This window comes from Bos indicus x Bos taurus, chromosome 7, assembly GCF_003369695.1.
Source record: "Bos indicus x Bos taurus breed Angus x Brahman F1 hybrid chromosome 7, Bos_hybrid_MaternalHap_v2.0, whole genome shotgun sequence".
Taxonomy (NCBI): Eukaryota; Metazoa; Chordata; class Mammalia; order Artiodactyla; family Bovidae; genus Bos; species Bos indicus x Bos taurus.
In genome coordinates, this window is record NC_040082.1 from 106,986,277 (window position 1) to 107,007,744 (window position 21,468).

The 21,468-nt window shown below is 49.6% G+C and overlaps 2 protein-coding genes across 8 annotated transcripts in view; one reads left to right on the plus strand and one right to left on the minus strand.

Annotated features, from left to right (window-relative positions):
- Positions 1-8,912: 8,912 nt before the first annotated feature.
- On the minus strand, positions 8,913-17,381 carry JMJD4 (jumonji domain containing 4). 6 transcript variants are annotated; one of them, XM_027548426.1, is made up of 6 exons: positions 16,834-17,375; positions 16,440-16,631; positions 14,282-14,407; positions 13,714-13,945; positions 13,029-13,175; positions 8,913-12,583 (listed from the first exon to the last, which is right to left on the minus strand). In XM_027548426.1, exons 1-6 carry the CDS (start codon positions 17,316-17,318, stop codon positions 12,281-12,283), a joined length of 1,485 nt encoding a protein of 494 aa, XP_027404227.1. In that variant the 5' UTR covers positions 17,319-17,375; the 3' UTR covers positions 8,913-12,280. The 6 variants fall into 6 exon arrangements, with proteins under 6 accessions (XP_027404227.1, XP_027404226.1, XP_027404229.1 ...); XM_027548425.1 differs by having other exon boundaries at positions 13,714-13,981; positions 16,834-17,374; XM_027548428.1 differs by having other exon boundaries at positions 13,714-13,981; positions 16,440-16,605; positions 16,834-17,355.
- A 131-nt stretch (positions 17,382-17,512) lies between these two features.
- The window catches only part of SNAP47 (synaptosome associated protein 47), a 66,227-nt gene continuing 62,271 nt past the window's right edge, over positions 17,513-21,468 (plus strand). Inside the window, exon 1 of one of the 2 annotated variants that reach the window (XM_027548432.1) lies at positions 17,513-17,698. In XM_027548432.1, coding sequence (XP_027404233.1) covers positions 17,564-17,698 — 135 coding nt within the window. In that variant the 5' untranslated portion in view covers positions 17,513-17,563. The remainder of the gene's footprint in view (positions 17,699-21,468) is intronic. The other variant, XM_027548431.1, reaches the window with a different exon arrangement.

Here is a 21,468-nt window from a genome sequence, read left to right on the forward strand (position 1 = left end):
ACCAGTTGTCCATCCCAGGGTTCCCAGACTTAACCTTTGGACTTGCGCTTCTGGGTCAACCAGATGTTAGTCTCAGTTCAATTCAGTTCAGTTGCTCAGTCTTGTCTGACTCTTTGCGACCCCATGAATTGCAGCACACCAGGCCTCCCTGTCCATCACCAACTCCCGGAGTTTACTCAAACTCATGTCCATTGAGTCGGTGATGCCATCCAGCCATCTCATCCTCTGTCATCTGCCAGGGTCCAGCCCTGGTGGATCCAGGGAATTTGAAGTGGGGACGGCGTCGGCGATCAGGAAACAATACATCAATTAAGCGTTAATTAAAGATATAAAGAGTGGTTAAGTAAGGATAGCTCAGTGAGAAAATTCAGTGGAGAAAAGAGGCTGAATAATTTGGTTTACGTGGAAAGCTAATAAAATTCCAAGACAAGGAATTTGCTTCACCTACATAGGCCGTAGGCATCCTCCCATTCTCCCGAAGGAGAGGAGACACTAAGGCCTCCCTGGTCAGATCTTAGAAGCTCAGGCATAATTAGTAGGCTTGACGAGCCTCCACACTCCAGATGGGAATTCAGCCAGAAGGTGAGAGAAAGAATGACATGGGGAGACAAAGCTTCGGTAAACAAGGCCCGCAATTTATTTTCCAAAGTAGTTTTTATACCTTAAGTTGTGCATAGAGGATAATGGGGGAAGGTCAGCAGTCCTTGATCCTTATCGAAGCCAGGCTTTCAAACTTATCATATGCAAAGTTTAGGTGACTTACATCATCTTCTGGCCAGGGGGCCTGTTAACATTTTATAACCCTTCTTCAGAAAACTTATTTTTCTCTAAAGGTGATTATTCTAAAGTCAGGCACCACCCTCCAAAAGCATTAGATAAAGTTGTATTCCTAAAGGGCAAAGGTGTGGTGGGCTATAACAAGAAAAGAATTAACTCAAGGGTCCAAGGTTACAAACATTAAAGCTACTACTTACATTCCTATACACCAATTATATTAATCAATACACTCCTAGGGACACAGTAGGTAAGGGATACGGAAACTCAGCAGCGAACATTGGCCCAACAAGTGAAAAACTCTTCAGCAATACAATTTCTAATCAATCTTTTAACTGCTCAAAGGAATCTGTATTTAGACAGTTTAGAACATCTCATGCCTCTCACGGTTGGGAGGCTGTGAACAATCACGTGTGGCCAGAAGAACCTGTTCAGGCAGGCTAGAGGACTTCCAAAGGAGTTTGTAGGTTGAAACACTCTTGTCACGCCCAGGAACTTTATTAACTGGAGCTGTAAGTTAACTCTTTTTCAGAGAGAGGTGGTGGGGGACAGCCCCTTGTAAAGTCAGAGGTGTAGGTGAGAGCACAAAGCAGTAAAGTAGGCAGACTCTGGTTTTGGGGGTAGGTGCTCGAGAATTTCCAGGGGGACTCCTGAGGCTCGATCCTGCCTTTGTGTATGCCGAGCCTCCTTCCTCATGACCTTTGCCATGGGCGGAGTTCCTCATGCTGGCTCCCGGCAGTCGTCCCCTTCTTCTCCTGCCCCCAGTCCCTCCCAGCATCAGGGTCTTTTCCGAGAGTCAACTATTCGTGTGAGGTGGCCAAAGTACTGGAGTTTCAGCTTTAGCATCAGTCTTTCCAATGAACACCCAGGACTGATCTCCTTTAGAATGGACTAGTTGGATCTCCTTGCAGTCCAAGGGACTCTCAAGAGTCTTCTCCAACACCACAGTTCAAAAGCATTAATTCTTCGGCACTCAGCTTTCTTCACAGTCCAACTCTCACATCCATACATGACCACCGGAAAAACCATAGCTTTGACTAGATGGACCTTTGTTGGCAAAGTAATGTCTCTGCTTTTTAATATGCTATCTAGGTTGGTCATAACTCTCCTTCCAAGGAGTAAGCGTCTTTTAATTTCATGGCTGCAATCACCATCTGCAGTGATTTTGGAGTCCCCCAAAATGAAGTCAGCCACTGTTTTCACTGTTTCCCCATCTATTTCCCATGAAGTGATGGGACCAGATGCCATGATCTTAATTTTCTGAATGGTGAGCTTTAAGCCAACTTTTTCACTCTCCTCTTTCACTTTCAACAAGAGGCTTTTTAGTTCCTCTTCACTTTCTGCTATAAGGGTGGTGTCATCTGCATATCTGAGGTTATTGATATTTCTCCTGGCAATCTTGATTCCAACTTGTGCTTCTTCCAGCCCAGCATTTCTCATGATGTACTCTGCATATAAGTTAAATAAGCAGGGTAACAATATACAATCTTGACGTACTCCTTTTCCTGTTTGGAACCAGTCTGTTGTTCCATGTCCAGTTCTAACTGTTGCTTCCTGACCTGCATATAGGTTTCTCAAAAGGCAGGTGGTCTGGTATTCCCATCTCTTTCTCAATTTTCCACAGTTTATTGTGATCCACACAGTCAAAGACTTTGGCATAGTCAGTAAAGCAGAAATAGGTGTTTTTCTGGAACTCTCTTGCTTTTTCGATGATCCAGCAGATGTTGGCAATTTAATCTCTGGTTCCTCTGCCTTTTCTAAAACCAGCTTGAACATTTGGAAGTTCACGGTTCACGTATTGCTGAAGCCTGGCTTGGAGAATTTTGAGCATTACTTTACTAGCGTGTGCTGCTGCTGCTGCTGCTAAGTCACTTCAGTTGTGTCCGACTCTGTGTGACCCCATAGACGGCAGCCCACCAGGCTCTACCGTCCCTGGGATTCTCCAGGCAAGATCACTAGCGTGTGAGATGAGTGTAATTGTGCGGTAGTTTGAGCATTCTTTGGCATTGCCTTTCTTTGGGATTGGAATGAAAACTGACCTTTTCCAGTCCTGTGGCCACTGCTGAGTTTTCCAAATTTGCTGGCATATTGAGTGCAGCACTTTCACAGCATCATCTTTCAGGATTTGAAATAGCTCAACCAGTATTCCATCACCTCCACTAGCTTTGTTCGTAGTGATGCTTTCTAAGGCCCGCTTGACTTCACATTCCAGGATGTCTGGCTCTAGGTGAGTGATCACACCATCGTGATTATCTGGGTCATGAAGATCTTTTTCGTACAGTTCTTCTGTGTATTCTTGCCACCTCTTCTTAATATCTTCTGCTTTTGTTAGGTCCATAACATTTGTGTCCTTTATTGAGCCCATATTTGCATGAAATGTTCCCTTGGTATCTCTAATTTTCTTGAAGATATTAGTCTGTTGCTGCTGCTAAGTTGCTTCAGTCATGTCCGACTCTGTGTGACCCCATAGAAGGCCGCCCACCAGGCTCCCCCGTCCTTGGGATTCTCCAGACAAGAACACTGGAGTGGGTTGCCATTTCCTTCTCCAATGCATGAAAGTAAAAAGTGAAAGAGAAGTTGCTCAGTCATGTGCGACCCTCAGCGACCCCATGGACTGCAGCCTTTCAGGCTCCTCCATCCATGGGATTTTCCAGGCAAGAGTACTGGAGTGGGGTGCCATCGCCTTCTCCAAGATATTAGTCTAGGGTGTCCCAATTTCCCAGACTTGGCCTTGGTTGCTAGGATTTCAGATTGACCACTTATCAGTTTGGGGGTGTCATGAAACTTGGCCTTGTCCACCAGGTCTTGGGGTTCACCAGCTGTCAACCTCTGGCATCCTAGACTTGGCTTTGGGTGGCAAGAGTATTGAGTTGACTAGCTTACTCTCCAAGGCATCCAAGAATTGGCTACCAGCATTGATTTACTGACTCCATCGGCTGTCCATCCCAAACATTCTAGCCTTTTTATATCTGTTTTCCAGTGTCAGGTTGCTGTATCAACTGTGTCCTAGGCATCTTGGTTGTCTCAGACTTGGCCATGAAGAGTGGGTTGCCTGGTCAACCAGCTATCTGTTCAGAGGATCCTGGATTTGGTTTCTCAGTGGGCTACCAGGTCAACCAGCTGTCCATTTGGGGGTTCCCAAATATCGCATTTGGCATCTGTCTGCCAGGTCAACCAACTGTCTACCCCTAGATGACTTGGCCTCTGGCACTGGCTGTCAGGTTGACCATCTGTTCCTCCAGGATCCAAGACTTGGCCTCTAGCATTGGTCTGCCACATCATCCACCTATCTGACCCAGGATGTCATAGACTTAGCCTCATACATTAGGCTTCTGGGTCCACCAGCTGTTAATTTGTGGCATCCCAGACATGGCCTGCTGGGTCAAACAGCTGTCTGTCCAGGGTTTCCCAGTCTTGGTCTTGAATGCCAGGGTGCTGGGGTGACCAGCTGTTCATCTCAGGCATCTTTGACTTGGCCTTTAGCATCAGGCTTGTGGGTTTAACATCTGTCCAACTTAGTGATGTCCATGCATCACTGACTGGCCTCAAACACTGAGCTGCCAAGTCAACCTGCTGTCTATTTGTAAGGTCCCAGCCTTGGCCAATATTTTGGTCACCTGATGCGAACAGCTGTCTTATTGGAAAAGACTCTGATTCTGGGAAAGATTGAAGGAAGGAGAAGAGGGCATCAGAGGAGAGATGGCTGGATGGCATCATCGATGTAATGGACAGGAACTTGGGCAAACTAGGAGATGGTGAGGGACAGGGAGTGTTGTAGTCCATGGAGTCACAAAGAGTTGGACTTAACTGGGCAACTGAACAACAACAAGCCTTGGCTTAGGGTGTTAACCTACTATGTTGACTAGCTGTCCCTTATGGAGGTCCCTGATTTGATCTCCATGGTTGCAATGCTGGGTCAACTGACTGTCAGTCCAAGGTTTTCTGGACTATGCCTCAAGCACTGAGCTTCTGAGTTGACCAGCTGTCTGGGGTGGCCCAGAGTTGGCTTTGGTTGCCAGACTGCCTGACTGACAAGTTGTTTATTTCAGGCATGTCCCAGATTTAGTCTTAAGGCTCCAAGTTGCAGAGTCAATCAGCTGGGATGTCCTTTTCAGACATCCCAGACTTTGCCTTGGGTGCTGGGGTGACCAAATATTCATTCTAGAAGAGCCAGGCTTGACCTTGGGGGATGGTAGCCAAGTCAACTAGCTGTTCATTCAGGAACTTGGCACCAGCCTACTGAACTGCCCAATTATTCATCCCAGGTGACCTGAGCTTGGCCTTGGATTCCAAGCTTCCAGGTCAGTCAAGTGTCCATTTCAGATTGACCTCTGGTGTCAGGCTGGAAGGCCCACCAACTCTTTGACCCAGGTACCCCAAAATTGGTCTCAGGTGCCACTCTGCCAAGTAACTAGCTGTCTTGTTGGGCATCTTGGATTTGGCCTCAAGTGTCAAGTTTCTGGATCAACCACATATGAATCCCAGGCATCCCATGTCTAGTACTCAGACTTGGCCTAGCGTACTAGACTGTCAAGTAAACCAGCTGACAATCCTAGGCATCCCAGACTTGACATCAGGCACTGGGCTGCCGGGTTGACTTGTTATTCATCGTGGATGTCTCATGTGCCTTGGAAGGTTCCAGACTTTGCTTGGGCACTGAGCTGCCAGGTCAATCTATCACTGGTATCTCAGGTTTCCTGAACTTACCCTTGGACATTGTACTGTTGGTCAACCAGTGTCCTGGACTTGGCCTCTAGTGCCAGATTTTAGTTGATCATCTGTATGTCTTGGGCCTCTCAGACTTGATCTTGGGTGCTCGATCATCCAGCTCTTTGTCCTAGGTGTTCTAGACTTGCCCTTGGGCACTGAGCTGCTGTGTCTACCAATTGTTTTCCCCAGGCCTCCCAGACTTGGATTTGGGTATTAGTCTTCTGGTTTGAAGAGCTGTTCATCCTGGGCACCCCAAACTTAGCCTAGGCCACCAGGTTGCTGGGTTGGCCAGCCCTTTCCAGGGTGTCCCAGACTTGGTCTCTTGTGTCAGGCTGCCATGTCAACAACCTATATAAAGTCTCAGGCATCCTAAACTTGACCTCTAATACTAAAGTGCCAGACCAGCTGTCCTTCACAGGAGTCCTGGAGTTGGCCTTAGGCATTAAGCTGCCGTGTTGACCTTTTGTCTAACCCGATCATCCTAGACTTGGCCTTAAGCACCTGGCTACTAGCTCAGTCACCTGTCTTTCTAAAGTGTTTCAGCCTTGGCCTTGGCCTAGGATGCCTACCTTCTGGGTTGACTAGCTGTCTGTCTGAGGTATCAGTGACTTGTCCTCAGATTCTGAGTTGCCATTCAATTAACTTCTATAACAGTTGTCTCAGATTGACCTTGGCTGGAAATAAAGATGTTTCTTACAAGCTACTTGCAAGGTGCCTTCAGCACAGCATTCTTTCAATGAATAAAATAATACCTATTTTGTAATGCATGTGGTGAAATGTTTGAGACTTGAAATGGTTTTTAAACAGTCACTGAAATCTGCAATCGGTATAGTGTTCCATCAGTAAATGGAAGTGTCACCTATTCTATAATGCCTGTAGTGAAGATTTAAGGGACTTGAAATAAAGATGTTTCTAGAAGCTACTTAGAAGCTGTGTTCCAAACAGTGTTTTGTTAATGGAAGTGATATTCTGTAATGTGTGAAGTGTTTATAGAGACTTAAAATTGTTTCTAAACCTAACCCTGACCCTAATTCAAATCCCTAACCCCCAATCCATCCCCAAATCTAAAACCTAATCCAAACTTTGATTCTTATCCTGATCCTAACCCTAGGCTCAAAGCCAAAACCTGATCCTGACCCTGACACTATTCTTAATTCTGACCCTAACCTACATCCTGACCCTGACCCCCTTAACCCAATTACAAACCGAAACCCAAGCACACACACAAACTCAAATCTTAATCTCAGATCTCAATCTTGATCCAGATTTCAATACTGACCCTGACTCTAATGTCCTACACTTGATCCCTAATCCCAACCTCTTATGCCCAACTCTTATCCTGATACCCTTAGTCAACCACTCCCATGGGTTATGTTTTAAGAATGAAATTCAATAGGAATCTGGTGGATTCCTGTTCACCCTCTCCTTAATGGGCCATATTCCTTCAAGTATCCTTCCAATACACACAGAGACTTCCAGGTGGGCACCATAAGTATGGGGGGCAGAGGAAGAGTAGACACCTGAAGGTGGTAAGAGGAAAAAGAGGGTGGGGGAAGCTCTCTTACAGGGTAGGGACATTTAATCTCCTAGCAGCATGTCCACAGGCCCACAGCATGGGGAGGGGGAGTGATACCAGGCTGATAGGCAGAGGTCCCCCAGGGTTCTGGAATGGGATACCTGTAGAGCATCCTAGACAGGACAGTGCCTGGGGTCTTGTGTCTACTGATATAGGCACCTGGAACTCTTGTTGCTGGGGTCTTGTGTCTACTGATATAGGCATCTGAGCAAAATCCCTTAGTGTGGAGGGGGCTACAGAAATCTTTAGTTTCCTCCTCTATAAGTTGGGTGCATGGAGTGATCCCAAGAGTTCCACTTCCAAGAGAAGTATCTTTTGGACTTGGTCCTCCATGGATGGTCCACTGTGCTGAGGACACGGGCAATCCTCCAAGCAGAATAGCTTGAGGGCATGGGTGATTGAGGACCAGATATAATTCACAACATAGTTAAGTCCAGAGACATGACCATCTTTGCTGGAGGCTTGGGGTCCTCATTTGGAAGTGGAGTTAGGTTTACTGTCCAGGCTTGGTGAGGTCTCATGAGTGAACTGGACATCCAGGGCCAGAGGAAGCGAATACGGAGACGAGGGAGGATTGAGGTCCTCACCACTCCTGGAGTCTGCACGTCCCACTCCTCTGCCCCATTAAGGGCCCAGGGAACCACTGTCTGATGACATCCAAAATTGTGTTTTGTTCTCTGGTTTCTTGTCTGGATTATAGTTAGAGCACTGACTTTACCAGTGGGATGGGCTGTACCCACTGCACTCAACAAAGCAACAGCAGCAGGGATGGGACACCCAGGGTCATTCTGGGTAACCCCAAACTTTGTTTCTGACTTTAGCTGAGCCTTCTCTACATTTTTCTTAGTCAATTTATCTAAATGTTTGTCAATTTTTTCATGTCTCCAGATAAACAATTTTTAGTTTGTTGATTTTCTCCATTGTTATGTTGTTCTCTTATTATATTCATCTCTGCTCTTAAGTTTTTAGCCTTACTTTGCTCTTTCTCTGGTTCACAAAGGGCATCTTCTGACTCCTGACAGTAGCCAGCCTCAGGATCACCCTCTCCAGAGTGAATTAAAGACTTCCAGACTGAAGTGGCCCAGGTCAACCAGACACCGTGCTAAAACCTGACAGCCCAGGCCACCCCCTGGCTTGTTTCATCAACTGAACCTGTTTTCTGGCTGGGCGGTTCACAGGCTAACCTGGCCTCCCACAGGTTTTACTGCCTTAGGTGCCTTCTGCTCTCTGGGAACCAGAAGGCTAGTTAACTTTAGCTGAGCACTGCCAATGGGCACAGTGCCCTGCCTGCTGCTGCCAGATACTGCCCTCTGTACAGTGGCCTTCACAGGTACCACTCACTGCCAGCTGTGCTCACAGGCTGCCCAGAACCCCATTCACCCACTGGGTCAGATGACTGCAGTTCTCTCCTGTTTCACAGCACCTGCCTATGACCTTCCCAGGGATCCTGGTCCTACCTCCCACCACTTTCTCAGGCTAGAAGGAATCTCAGAGATTCTATCATCAAGGCCAACTGAGAGTGACAGTCTTACCCACTTCCCTTCCCCAGTAGAGGAGAGACCCCACTTCACATATCTTGCTCTTCATCTTCATCCCACTGATGTTGTCTGGTGCCACTGCAAGTGCCAAGCACCAAGGACTTATGAGACCACAGGAGAAGGGGTCAGTGGGAAGATTTCAGAGGTAAGAGAGTAACTGCTTTTTTTGTATAAAAGGTGAAAAAAAAAAGTTTACTATTGTTGTAAATAGCCAAAGCTGCACTTGAATATTGTACTAAAATCCCATTTTCTACTACAGCCTAGGAGTTGTGATTCTTTCATTTTTTGTGTTTAAAAAGAGACAGACACTCTCATTCCTCATTCAGTAAGTCTTGCAAGGCCATCAGTTTATTGTATGTGGAAGAAAGAAGCACCAGTTACTCTTCTCTGAAGGACATATCCACATCCATCTTTCACAGAGATGTTTGTTTCAGTATCATTAAACTGGACAAGGAGCTGAGAAAGCCCCTCAGAACTTGGGGAATTTGGAAGCTGAAGGTATTTTCACAGGCATATCAACAACCACTGAAATGTGGGCATCCTTAAAAGTTAACTCTTGCCAGGATCACTTCCTACCCCAGGACAACGGCTGATTTCTACATTATGGAGGGAGAGCTTTCTGCTTCTGTTATTGAGATATCTTTTGACCACCAATTGGGAAACTGTTGGTCAAACTCTGCAATTCTGTAAGCCCTAAGTGGAGAAACTTGTGAAAAAGAGAAAACATACAACATGGAAAAGAAAAAGGCAGAGGAAGGTTATTAGGAAACAAACTGAGGGCAGGCAAGATTTTCCATCACCCCACTTTCCTAAGGTCAGTACTTCACATAAATTGGAATACTCCTCTGACCTCAGGATTCCTTTCCCTGCTTATTTCTTTTCCAGGGAAAGATTTGTGATGTCATTCTACCAGCACTCCTGCTGCCTGTGTACAAGGATTCCCAGCATCCCTGCAGTGCCCTGCAAACTTTTAATGCAGAAATGTCCTAGATGGTCCCCAGGCCCCTATCAGGCACACCAATGGCCACTCTTCTCTGTCTGGGGCTTGGTTATGTCATGGAGATGTCAACCTTTCCTGTAGGAAGGGCTCCAAGATGCAGCCTGATAGGCAGGGAGAAGGTATACCACCAGGACCAACAATCCATGGACAGCACAGACACAGCTCTGCCAATTAAACACTAGACTGCTTCCAACCTGGATGGGAAACACACATTGCCCTGCCCTCACCTGAGTGCCCTCCTGAGGCTTCTCCTAGGATTGGAAACTAAAGAGTTAATGTCAGGCAAGTCAGGGAGCTCCTGGGATCCTACACAGCCTTCAGACTATACCGCCACGTATTTTCAATACCCTCCCCTGAATATATAGTCTTTAAAGGCAAGAAACAGATGAATTGTGGGGCAATTCTGAGTTACCTTTTCCTTCCTGATGGTTCTGTCACTCAGACACACAGTAGGGCTCACCGCTGCCAGGCCCTAAAGGATTCGCGCAAGTGACTGTTGAATGCAAGTTGGAGTGCAGAAAGACATAGGATGAGCAAGATAGAGCTCACCCTACGTCTGATGGTTGAACTATACATAACGACCATAACGGAGTTGACTATTGATGGATGTGGATGGTGCAGAACTAATGTGCAAGGAAAGACAGATAAATTCACAGAAATGTGGAGTAGTTGTTTTGCAGTGAGTGTGCAAGCACTGTTAAATGGCACACAATGGCTGTGTAGAAGGGGAAGCTGGAAGAGTGAGGAGCATGGGGGGCAGTTAATAACCTGGCCCCAGTGTGCAGGCAGTCTTACACAGTGTGTGTGCAATAACTTTATAGACTAGCACACAGTAGTGTGTGAGAATAGAAAATCTGATGGTGAGCATGGGAGGAGCGATTGTTAATGCTACAGGAGTGTGCTGGAGTGAGAGTGGGACACACATGCAGACTAGTTGGTGAACTGCACATGCAGAGTATGCAGTGACTCCAGATAGCAAGTAGATGTGCAAAGTGACCTGGAAATGGCAGTCACCGGCTTTTTAATTACACAGTGAGTGTGCAAGGAGATATTGGTGAGTCTGAGTGGGCATGTAAGAACGGGGCACTGGATGAAGCAGAGTGACCAGTGAATATGTAAGGAGTGACTGCAATGGTCCATTTTATGTGCCAGTGTGGTTAGGTCATGGTGCAGTTATTTGGCTAAATGCCAGTGTCTGGATGTTGCTGTGAAGGCATTTTTAAAATGTGATTAACATTCAACTCAAGAGATTTTAAGCAGATGACCCTCCAAAATGTGGGCAGACCTCATTAAATCAGTTTAAGATCTTAACAGCAAAGGACCTAGGTTTCCCAAAAAGGCAATTCTGCCTCTAGATTGGATCACAGAAGCCCTGCCTGAGTTTCCAGCCTCTAGACTCAAGACTGCAGTGTCAGCTCTTCCCTGGGTCTACAGCCTATCAAGCAGATTTCACACTTACCAGCCCTTAACACCTGTCTTTCTACATATATTCTATTGGTTCCATTTCTCTGGAGAATCCTGAAACTTGACTACTGCATATAATATAGGTGTGCAACAAGTGGAAACTGGATGGTACAGACAAGTGTCAAAAGAGTGCAATGATAAATTCTGGACAGGGCAGAATGAGTGCACAAAGAGTGGCTGTTGAATCAGTGTGCAAAGTGACTTTAGATGGCCAATAGTGGGTGTGCAATGAGTTGAAGCTGGATGGTGTATGAGGTGTGGAAGAGACCCAGGCTCCAGCTGGCCTCTGGGCCCTACCTGGCCCGCAGGGAGACCTCAGACAAGGCATTCTGCCTCACTGGGTGTGCAGCTGCAAGGGTGACCTCAGAGTCTCTGCAGGGGAAAGGTATTGCTGTAGCAAGCAGGAGGGGGACAGACTTTGCCTTGCCCTATTGCCAGGGCCCAAAGAGCACCTGAACGATGTACCTATGACATCTGGGAGACCTGCATGAAGGATAGCACATGAGGCCTGGAGCTCTGACTAATAGACAGCACAGGATCCTGCTGGGGAAAAGAGGGTCAAAGGCCAGAAGAGGGAAGGAACGCTCTATTTAAAGTGATTCCAATGTGGGATGGAGACATAGGCCTTGGATCTTGGGTCTGCCTTGGGCCTCAGTCTCTACCTTACACTGAGAACCCTCTTCTAGTGGGAGATGTGTGGACTCATGCAGGGATGTGGTGCTACTGCAGAGGGGGCCCTGCACTGCTGAGGATGGGAGGCTGTCAGCATGGGTGCTAGCCTTTGCTGAGGGAAGGCTGGTCGGGGGAAGAAGGGGGAAGAAAACCTGGCCATATGCCACCCCCACTCCTGAGTCCCCAGCACATTCCTAACCTCCTTGCCCTGGGTCCAAATGACCAACACTTCCCCATGCACCCCCTCACAAGATCCAGTTCCCAGTCCTGGCTGAGCCTCACAAGGACAAGGGGCCTGGACCTTCTGGACAGGCGTCAGGGCCCCAGGGATGCCAAAAGAGAGCCAGGACATACCAGACCCCTAAGAGCAGGATCTGTGCCTGGGACACTGAAGTGACAGTTCAACGGGGAGGTGACAAGTCCCAGGCCACACAGGAGGGCAGAGCTTTATTTCCAGAAGGGATCCTGGAGCAGGATGACTGCCTTCCACACTGGTGCCTCCAGCGTCCCCCAGAGACGTGCTTCACCCAGTCCTCAGAGCACGCACTAAAGGGATGTGGTGGCAGCTACAGCCTCTTCCAGCTGTCGCAGTAGTACCTCTGGCCGTGGTGAGAATGTACTAGGATCCACCCTCTGGAAGTCAGGGTGGGCCACCACGGACTCCAGCACCTCAGCTATGCGGCCAATGTCAAATGCGGCCTGCTGGGGGCCCAACCCAGTGTCCTCGCCACCCTCCACCTGGCCAGGGCTCATCCCCTTCGCAAGGAGGAGAAGCCTCCTTTCAGCAATGATCTTCAGGAAGTGATAAAATTCTTCGAAATTAATCCCAGAGCAGGACTTCATGATGACCTGGGTCAGAAAGAAACAGCCAGTGAGCTGCTGCTCACTCATAGCTCTGGGCAAGCTCTGTTGACCCTATACTGAGTCTAGGCTACAAAGGGCCCTGACACACAGTCCAGTCCTTGAGACACACCTGGGGGTCGGCCAGTGATCAAAGGGGTCTGAGTCCTGCAGCCTGGAAGCCCAGACCCTCGCTCACATAGGTAGTCCTAGTTGCCACTGGGCCCCTAAGACTGCAGCTCCGACCTCAGAGACCACACCTCCCTTCAGATTGCAGGCTGTCCCGGGGTTTTTCCCACACCTTTCCCCGACTGAGGCCTTGGCCTAGTGAGCATATTCTTGCCCCGACTGTGGCCCTGGCCCAGGTAGGCCCCTACCCACCTCCTACTCCTACATAGCTGTGGCGAGCCTCACTCAGCCCGTGCCCCACTACTGCTCAGACCAGTTGTCCCACCTGGCAGTGGTGATGCCAGTCAGGCATGGTGTCCCTCCACTCAATGACCTCTTGCTGCACAGCACTGAGCTCCTGCTGCAGGAAGTGCCACATATTGGCCAGGTTACAGCCGTTGACCCAGTTGTGGTTGATGGAGATGGTGTCCTCCTGGAAGGGGCAGGGCGCAGGCTGTCCTCATGATCCCTCAGGGGGCACTGTCCCCTCCCTGTCTTGAGATCCGCTCAGACTTCCTCAGCTGGGAAGAGCCACTCCTATCTCCCAGTGGGAGCTGGCAGAGAAGAGGGAGCTGGGGCTGGGATCATCCTAATCCACAATTATTAACCCATAGTGGGGCTCCCCAAAGGCTGGGACAACCCCACGTGTGTGGATCCCTTGCCCACTGTCACCCAAGAAAGTAACATGTAAGGGAGGCAAAGAGGCTGGGGGCCGTCAGCAGCGCTGCGTGCGGGAGCCAACATGGCTACGTGCAGCACCAGTCTTGCCCATGGCCTGCCCCCTCCCATACCCAGGCTCTCCCTGCCCACTCTGCAGGAACGCACTCAGGAAGGTGCTGAAGGCAAGGAGAGCTGCTGGCAGGCCAAAGTGCTCAGCTGAGTCGGGGTAAGAGTTAGCCCAGTGTAGTACCGTGGCCTGTTTCCCTGACCCGCCCGGGCCATAGGTCGTGGGGTGTGGAGTGCCATCCTACCAGGTTGTGGACTTGGTGGTGCCACCCACTGGGCACAAACACCATCTCGCCTGCCTCCTGCGTGACCTCCAGTGGTGGGCCACAGCGATCTCGCATGGGGTGTAGGCGGCTATCCAGGAGGGTGGGGGAGGTCACGTCGTAAGGCAGGCCACCGTGGCAATCCCGCAGGGCTTCTTCTTGCCCTGGTGGGAAGAAGAACCACTTTTTCCTCCCGCAGATGTTGACGGACCAGCTGAAGGAGCGGAAAACGTCAGCATGGAACGGTGACCTGTGCAAGAGCTCCTATTGGTGCCATGTGGCTTGGGTGTGGGCTATGCCTCTTCTGAATAGACTGGCCAGGCTCAGAGGTCTCAGTGGTCCCCAGTTCTCACACCTGGCCTGTGAGCCAGGTGGGAGGGCCAAACCTCCCCAACCCCGGAACATCACAAAGGAGGTGTAGGAGCTCTTTCCATTTGGCTAACAGGGATCTCTGAGAGGCTCTGGGCAAGAGCCAACAGACCAACAGGAAGGCTCAGGAGTGACCGGGACAGGGGTGTAGGATGGCGGATGGGAGCAGACAGGCAGTTACCAAGTGCCGGTGGGCCCCATGTAAACGAAGCGGTAGTCATCCACGTCTAGGGCGTCCCAGTACTCGTTGAGCCAGTCAGATGAGAAGTATATGGGCAGGGTGAACACGCCTTCTGCCAAGAAGTCCCTTTAGAAAGTGGCATGAAGCTGCAGCATAAGTGGCTACAAGCCAACCTCCCAGCACCCACATCCTGAGTACATGAAATATCATGAGAGTTTTGAAATTATGTGAATGACCCTGACCTGCCTTCTGGAGTCAGCACCAACCACCAGGAGTGGGGCCACCTCAGACCATCCAGCCATAGCCCTGCCACCAGATGACTACAGCCCCAAGTGACCCTAGCTGATCCCTGCCCAAATGACTGAACCAGAGATGTAAGCAGATAAAATGGCTTTGGGGGTGCTATGACAGAACCTAGATAACTTGTACAGGCAGTAACCTAGATGTTTAGGGCCCCTTGCACACCCATTCCAGGATCTCAGCCTCTGGCTGAGCTGGCGTTATAAATGTGTCATTTGCATCATGACGGCTTCCCGAGTTTGCGAGCTTCCACTGTTTTACCCACACCAGTGACCCGGACCATCAAGCAGATTCAAAGCCATAAGCCCAGCCATGAGGACAGCCCAGGTACACCAAGCTCCTTTCTGCTTTGTTTCTCAATCCCTCACTCTCCTGGTTCACCCCCACAGCCCAACCGATGGGATCCCAAGTAGAGGAACATTCTAAACCAGCCCAAGGGAGAGTGCGCATCTATCTACACGGTCACACAACACTGTCGGTCAGGGCCATGCCAGGGTACAGCCTTAGTGGTGCCACACCACGGGTAGTCTCCCCAACACCGTGCAGATTCCTCCGCTGTCATGCCTCTGTACACTAACAGACACCTGCTTGCCCTTCAAAACCCTGCTCAGACATTATCTCCCCTGTGGCTACCCCTGCCTACCTGATGCAGGTCTTCCTCTGCTCTTTTTAGTTTTGGGTTGCCCAGGAAAACGCAAGACACTCTATCAAAACTGAATTTCAAATAAACAGTGAACAAGCTTCTAGGGTAAGTATGTAAAAACCACTCATTGCTTATCTGAAGCACAAATTCACAGGACATGAGTGTCTGAGTCTATGAGTCCATCTGGGCTGCTGGAATATGAATCCCTGAGGCCAAAGCCAGAGTTTGGTTGCATCTTAGCTTCTATCTGCCAGGTAAGAAACTGTGTGGCAGCTAGTACCAAGGCAAGCTGTGAGCAGGATGCTGCTGATGCCTTTCATGTACTCTTGGACTGCTCTTGGGAATCACAAGGGCCTGAATTCATTTTTTTTTTTTTTTTTGAGTCTTAATTCCTGCGTCAGTGAAACAAGAACTCGATTGTTCACTCATTTATTAAATGAGCACCTACTCTATGCCAAGGCCCTGTGCCAGAGAGTGGGGATCTGGGTAGGACCCCTTCTCTGCTTGTGAAAAGCATAACCCTGGCAGGAGAAATGGCTACAAAACCCGAGGACCACCTCAGAGAATGGGATCACCACAGAAGGGGTGGGATTGCCCACATGAGCGAGATGTTTCTGAGGACAACATCCTTCGAGCTCTCCAGGTGGAAGAAGTATGCAGTGGGTGGGGACAGACCTTGGAAGGCCACATTAAACAGTTGCCATTGCTTGTTAGTGATGGAGATTTTTAAACGGGAGGGACACAGTCCTGCTGGAAAGCCCATTTGGACTTTAGTGAGCCTAGCAGTGGAGTCCAGTACCTGAGGCAGGGCAGTCTGGAGGTTGGCAGCAACCAAGGTGAATGGTAAGAGGCCTGACCTAGGGAAGTAGGTTTGGACACGGGTGGCTGGTCCCAGGGCGCCTGAGAAGACAGGCAAAGGCTGGGTGCTGCCAGTTAGATGGCAGTGAAGCTGACAAGGAAGGTTCTGGGCAAAACTGACAACGAAGAGGTGGGTAACCACAGCCATATGCGCCTCTGCCAGGCCCACATTCTTCACAGCAGGCAAGCCTGTGATGGCATAGTGAGATGGCCATGACTGGAGAGAATGACACTTTGAACCACTGAAGAGATCACGTTAAATTCCTAAATGGGTTATAGCCCAGTTCCTCTGCGTGCAGCCAGGGCTCACTCAGAACTGAGAAGCAGTGCTGTGGCCAGTATTCCAGGCCCCTTTACCTGCACAGATGCCAGTCTTTGAGATATAAACAGCCCCGTGAAGAGGAGTAGTTTGCCTGAATGTACTCTTTCCAGTAGCTGATGTAGTCTCTGAGGGGCATGTGTTCTTTGGGGTTGGAGTTGTATTCCTGGACCCCACAGTTTGCAACAGGTACAACCACGTCTCCTGAAAGCAAAGGGTCAGGCACAAGACTTTTCTGAGAGTCCTCCAGCCTGTCCATCCTCCCTGACCCTGTCCGCCCTCCAATTCACTGCTACACTGTCTCCAGTGAATTCTCATGCCCTGCCTCCCTCAAGCCCTCTCTGGCTCTCCTCATCTCCGCCCTCACAGTCTGACTCAGGTCAGAGTCAAGGCCTGACCTTGCACTCCAGGGTGTTCCTGCCCAGTCCTTACCATAGTTCTGAAGCAGATACTCGAAGTTGGGCTTTCCGCTGGGTGTCACCCAGAGCCTCCTGCTGCCCCAGTCCTCGGTGAAGGCGCTGGAAAAAACACAGGGCAAGTTGGGGAGCAGGTAGCCCTTGAAAAAGTCGGCGTAGGAAAAGGAGTCCGGCTTCTCGATGAAGTCCACGCGGTCCAGTTTCGGACAAACCCTGCTGGGGAGACGCCCCTCGAGGCCTCTGAAGTGGCTCTCGGCGAACACGCGCGTCTCCCTGTCCATCCCGGGCCAGGTTCTGCGTCTGTGGGGTGCAGGGAAACCTGGGCTGGGAGTCTGCCGCGGGGGGACGGGGAGTCTGAGGGCTGCTGGGAACGGGGCGGGGCTCGGGGGATGTCGAAGGAGCAGCGGGGACAGAGGGGCTGGTACGGATGATGGAAACAGCGGTGAAGTCTCCCGGCCGCGGACCCGCGAAGGGCGGAAGCCCGGAATCCCACTTGGGCATTCCTACGTCTCTGCTCTTTAAACTGGGAGAAGAAAAAGGAAGTGTTTGCTAAAACTGCTTCCGGAGTAAACCCTCTGGGCGTCCGTGGCTCACAGCCCACAGCCGGCCAGAGAGAAACCGGCGAGGTACAGACAGCAGAGCCCGAGGTAGTCCCAGAGCAGTCAAGCGGAACCAAGAGTCTGCACTCGGAGTTCCTGCCGGAGCCTGAAACACGGCGAGCCAGGCCCTGCGCGCATGCTCGCTTCATGCTGCGGCCCGCACCCGGTACTGGAACGGCCTGCAGCGGCTTCGACCCAGCTTCGGGTACCCCAGGGCTTCAGAGGTTGTCGAACGGTGCCGGCCCCGAGTCTCGCTGTTTTCTCGTCTTCCCAGCGACTCAGGTAAGCGGTGTCTCCAGTGTGCAGCTGGGCTTGTGCCCTTCCGGCATAATGCCCCCTGACGCTACCAGCGAGGCAAGGACTCTTCTTTCCTTCCTCAACCTTCAAGGACTGCGGAAGGTTGATGGGATGTTGGCAGGGCTAACAAAGAGGTACAAGGGCCAGAGGTGGGATCTGAGGGATGCTGGGGGTCTTCAAGGGATGCTGGGGACCTGGAGGGGATGGAGAGGCCTTGGGAGATGATGGGGACTTGGAAGGAATGCTGTAATTTGCCGGTGATGGTGGAACCTGGTGGGGATGCTAGGGGTTAGGGGAGTGCTGAGGGCCTAGGGCGATGCTGAGAACGTGGAGGGGATGTGTAGACCAAGATAGGATGATGGGACCTGGAGGGGGTGGTGGGAACCTGGAGGAGATGCTGGGGGAATAGCGAGGGTCTGAAGTGAAGGTGTGGGGGTTCAAGTGTGGAGATACGAGGCTGTGCACACCAGCAGACCTGAAATGAGGGACAAAAAAGGGGGACTTGAGTGGGGATGACACGTCAGGGTCTCAGCATGTTGGAGAAATACATGTCCTTCCAACTCAAATCTACCCGTATCAATATGGAGAAAAGAAAACAGTTTCATTGCTGTGTGAGCAGATTACATACATTTAAGGCATCTGCAAGAGAGTAGAGTTGGGCAGAACTTCACACATTTCACACACAAAAAGCAGAGAAAGAATTGTGAAGACCTCTGTCATCGCCTCGAGGAAAAATAGATGCACCTGTGTAGTCTGTGCCTGACAAGAGACTCCTGGGTCCTGGAGGTCCCTGTTTATTTACAACTCTGAGTCAGCAGGTGGTGACTGTGCCCTGTAAAATCTGAACACTGAGTTTGTTTCATTCCTGACCAAAAGAAACACTCAAAGGATAGAGAAGGGGCAGCTTCTTCCCCTTTATTGAACAGTGAAGATGTAACCTTGTTTATCCTTATAGGTGGCATAAGGGAGACTCTGGGGATATTGGGGCTCTGAGCTTTGGAGAGGGGTTTGGGGATGGAGACTCTTCCCAGGGGGGTTAAAGCTTATGCAGGAGAACAGCAAGGACCAGAAGTGGGGTAAGGCAGAGGGGAGGACTAGGAAGAAAGTGAGTTAGGGAGAGTCTGAAGTCCAGGTAGAGGAGGGGTCTGAAGTGGGAGCTGAGAATGTGGGTAAGAGGGGACAGGTGGTGGAGAGTTTGTGGCGAGCAGAGCAGTGTGAGGGGTCGTGTGATTGTGCACTGGGCGCTTTTCCCAGTCTGTCTTATTGTGCCATCTCAAGCTGTGGAATTCTTCATTGGGCCAGTGTTGGGCAGAAAGTTAGAATGCCTTTAGAAGTTAAAATGGAGAAAAAGAGTCACCCTTAATTCCATCCAGAGATGAGCTTTTTTTTTTTTCTTGATATAGAGTTATCCTTCCAGGCATGTACTCATTCATTCTTTTTTTTTTTTCCTCTATGTCCGTCTCTGTACACATACACACACACACACATACACACACAGTCTGTCTTTCTATTTTATATGTAAGTGAATTTACATATGTAAGCTTTTGCTGCTTTTAACTTTTTAAAAAAGATTAACAGTTGTCAGTTTTTTTTTTTTTTTTTTGCCACATATTGACTGGATGTTCCTTAGTTATTTGATTTTAGTTGTGGTATGTGCAGAGTATGGAAGGCAAATAGGAAAAGTATGGGCAGCAGAATGTTCATAATTGTCTAAAGATTTGGGAAATATGGTTCAAAGTTTGCCTTATAAGGGAAATATGGAGTTCAGATAGACATTGCCTGGGAAGAATTCCAGAATTCCAGCTTCTGAAGCTCTGTGGTTGCGACTAAGTTTTATAAGTAAGGGGACGCTTTAGGCCAGCAGGTCCCCATGCTTCCCAGGATTGTTGGGGCAACTGAACGAGTAGCTCAGTGTAGGAGAGAATGTCTCCTTTCTCGAGCATTTGCCCTGGGCCAGGTATTTTGTCCTGTATTTTCTCTAGTTTGTATGATGGCTCTCTAGTGTTGACCCTATTACTGCCATTGTATGCATGAGTTTCTGACATAGCTATTGAGAACACGACTGGGACTGGAACACAGGTCTGTGTTCCTCCAAGGCCCCTAGACAACAGCCCTGGTATCACCTGGGCACTGGTGGCGAATGCACATTCCTGAGCTCCACCCAGACCTGAATCAGATCTGGGAGCATGGCATGCCTTATCACATCCCAGTGACACACCCCACAGAGGGCCAGAGGAAAAATAGCAGGAGGGGAGTTTAAAAGTTAGCGTTTTAGGAAATGCAGTGGGAATAACATAAAATCCTAGTTCTCGGCTCTGAGAAGTTAAGAAGATGGTGCATGCCATGTGAATAGGCTGTGTTATTGCCATGAAACACCCCAAACCTCCCAGGTTGAAAGTGGGAGCCTCTGAGGAGCGGGAGGTGAAGGTAATGGAAAAGACTGACTGCTGCTGCCTGGAGACACTGCTCCCACTGTTCTGACTCTAATCCTTCTTATGGTCAGGAGTTATTGGAAGGTGTGTAAAATGCTGCTTGGTCTGTTACATTGGAAATTAACTAAAAATAGGCTGTTTACTTGATACTGAGTCTACTCCAGGACACAGGTCTGATGGAAGTGCTAAAAGAGATCCATTATACTAACTGCAGGATGTTGTAAGTTCAGTCCCTGTGACCACTCATTTCTTCCCCGAGAGCATCACTGTGTGGGTTACTTTTAGACACTCTTGAGGTGTCTTGCCATGACCTCTCCTCCCTAATTCAACTCTCTCCATAGGTCAGCAGGTGTGTTGTGTTTTCACTGGAGATGTGGGTTCCGGGTTACAGCAGGCGAGGACCAAGTAAGGCCTCCAGGAACTTAGCATAGAATGGGGACCTAATTTAGCATATAGAAGGAAGACGACTGTCCCCAGTGGACACAGCTGGTGTTTTCACATCGTATGATTTGTAGTTCACTCATCCCATATTTCCCGGGTTCCTGTTTTGCACCAGTATTGTCCCCAAGGCACCCTCCTTGTAGTGTTTGCCTTCTCCAGTGTTTTGACCCAGTTGGTCAACATGTAAACACATTCACAGGCTCTTTGGAGTTAACGTGAGTGCTGTGGTTGGTGAAGAGGCAAGGATGCCACTGGAACAGAGACCTGGAGAGTGAGGTGGAGTTGGCCATTCAGAGTCCAAAGAGCAGCAGGTGGGGAGCCCTGAAGAACGGAGCAGAGAGAGGCTGTCTCTACTGGGCTGGGTGGTGTGGCTGTGGTTACTAAAGCCTACCTGTCTTAGCTGGTGACTTTGCTCAAGGTACATGGGGAAGGGTTTCAGTAGAAGAGCGATATTTTCTCATTTTGTTTTACGGTTGTCACGTTGGCTGCTGGATAAAGAATGAGTGGGGGGGCAGAATGAAACAAGGAGGTCAGTTGGGAGGTTGTCCAGGAGAGTGGTGACAACATTGCCTAGTGTTGTGGCTGTGGGTCGGGGAGCGCAAGGGCGGGTGTGAGAAACGGCTGCCAGGACTTGCTGATGGATTGAGAGGGTAAGGCAGAGGGAATCTATGAGAACTCACCTGGCACACCTTCACTGAAATTCGGGAGCAGATGGAGGGGCTTGCTAAGTTGGAAATGTCTATTAGATGGTCAGGTGGAAATGCCCAGGCAGTACTCACGTCTCAAGAGAGTCTGGGCTGGACAGGAAAGTTTGCCAGGCAACAGCTGGAAGGTATATTTAATGCCACGAAACTGTGTTGACTCACTTAGGAACCGAGTATT

Excerpts from the sequence above, each read along its gene's own strand:
- JMJD4 (XM_027548425.1), bottom strand. The coding sequence starts at position 17,318 with ATGCCCAAGTGGGATTCCGGGCTTCCGCCCTTCGCGGGTCCGCGGCCG. Across the intron at positions 16,632-16,833 it reads GTATCTGCTTCAGAACTATG|TCTTGTGCCTGACCCTTTGC; the intron begins GTAAGGACTGGG and ends CTCTCAGAAAAG. Across the intron at positions 14,408-16,439 it reads AAAGACTGGCATCTGTGCAG|GGACTTCTTGGCAGAAGGCG; the intron begins GTAAAGGGGCCT and ends CACTTTCTAAAG.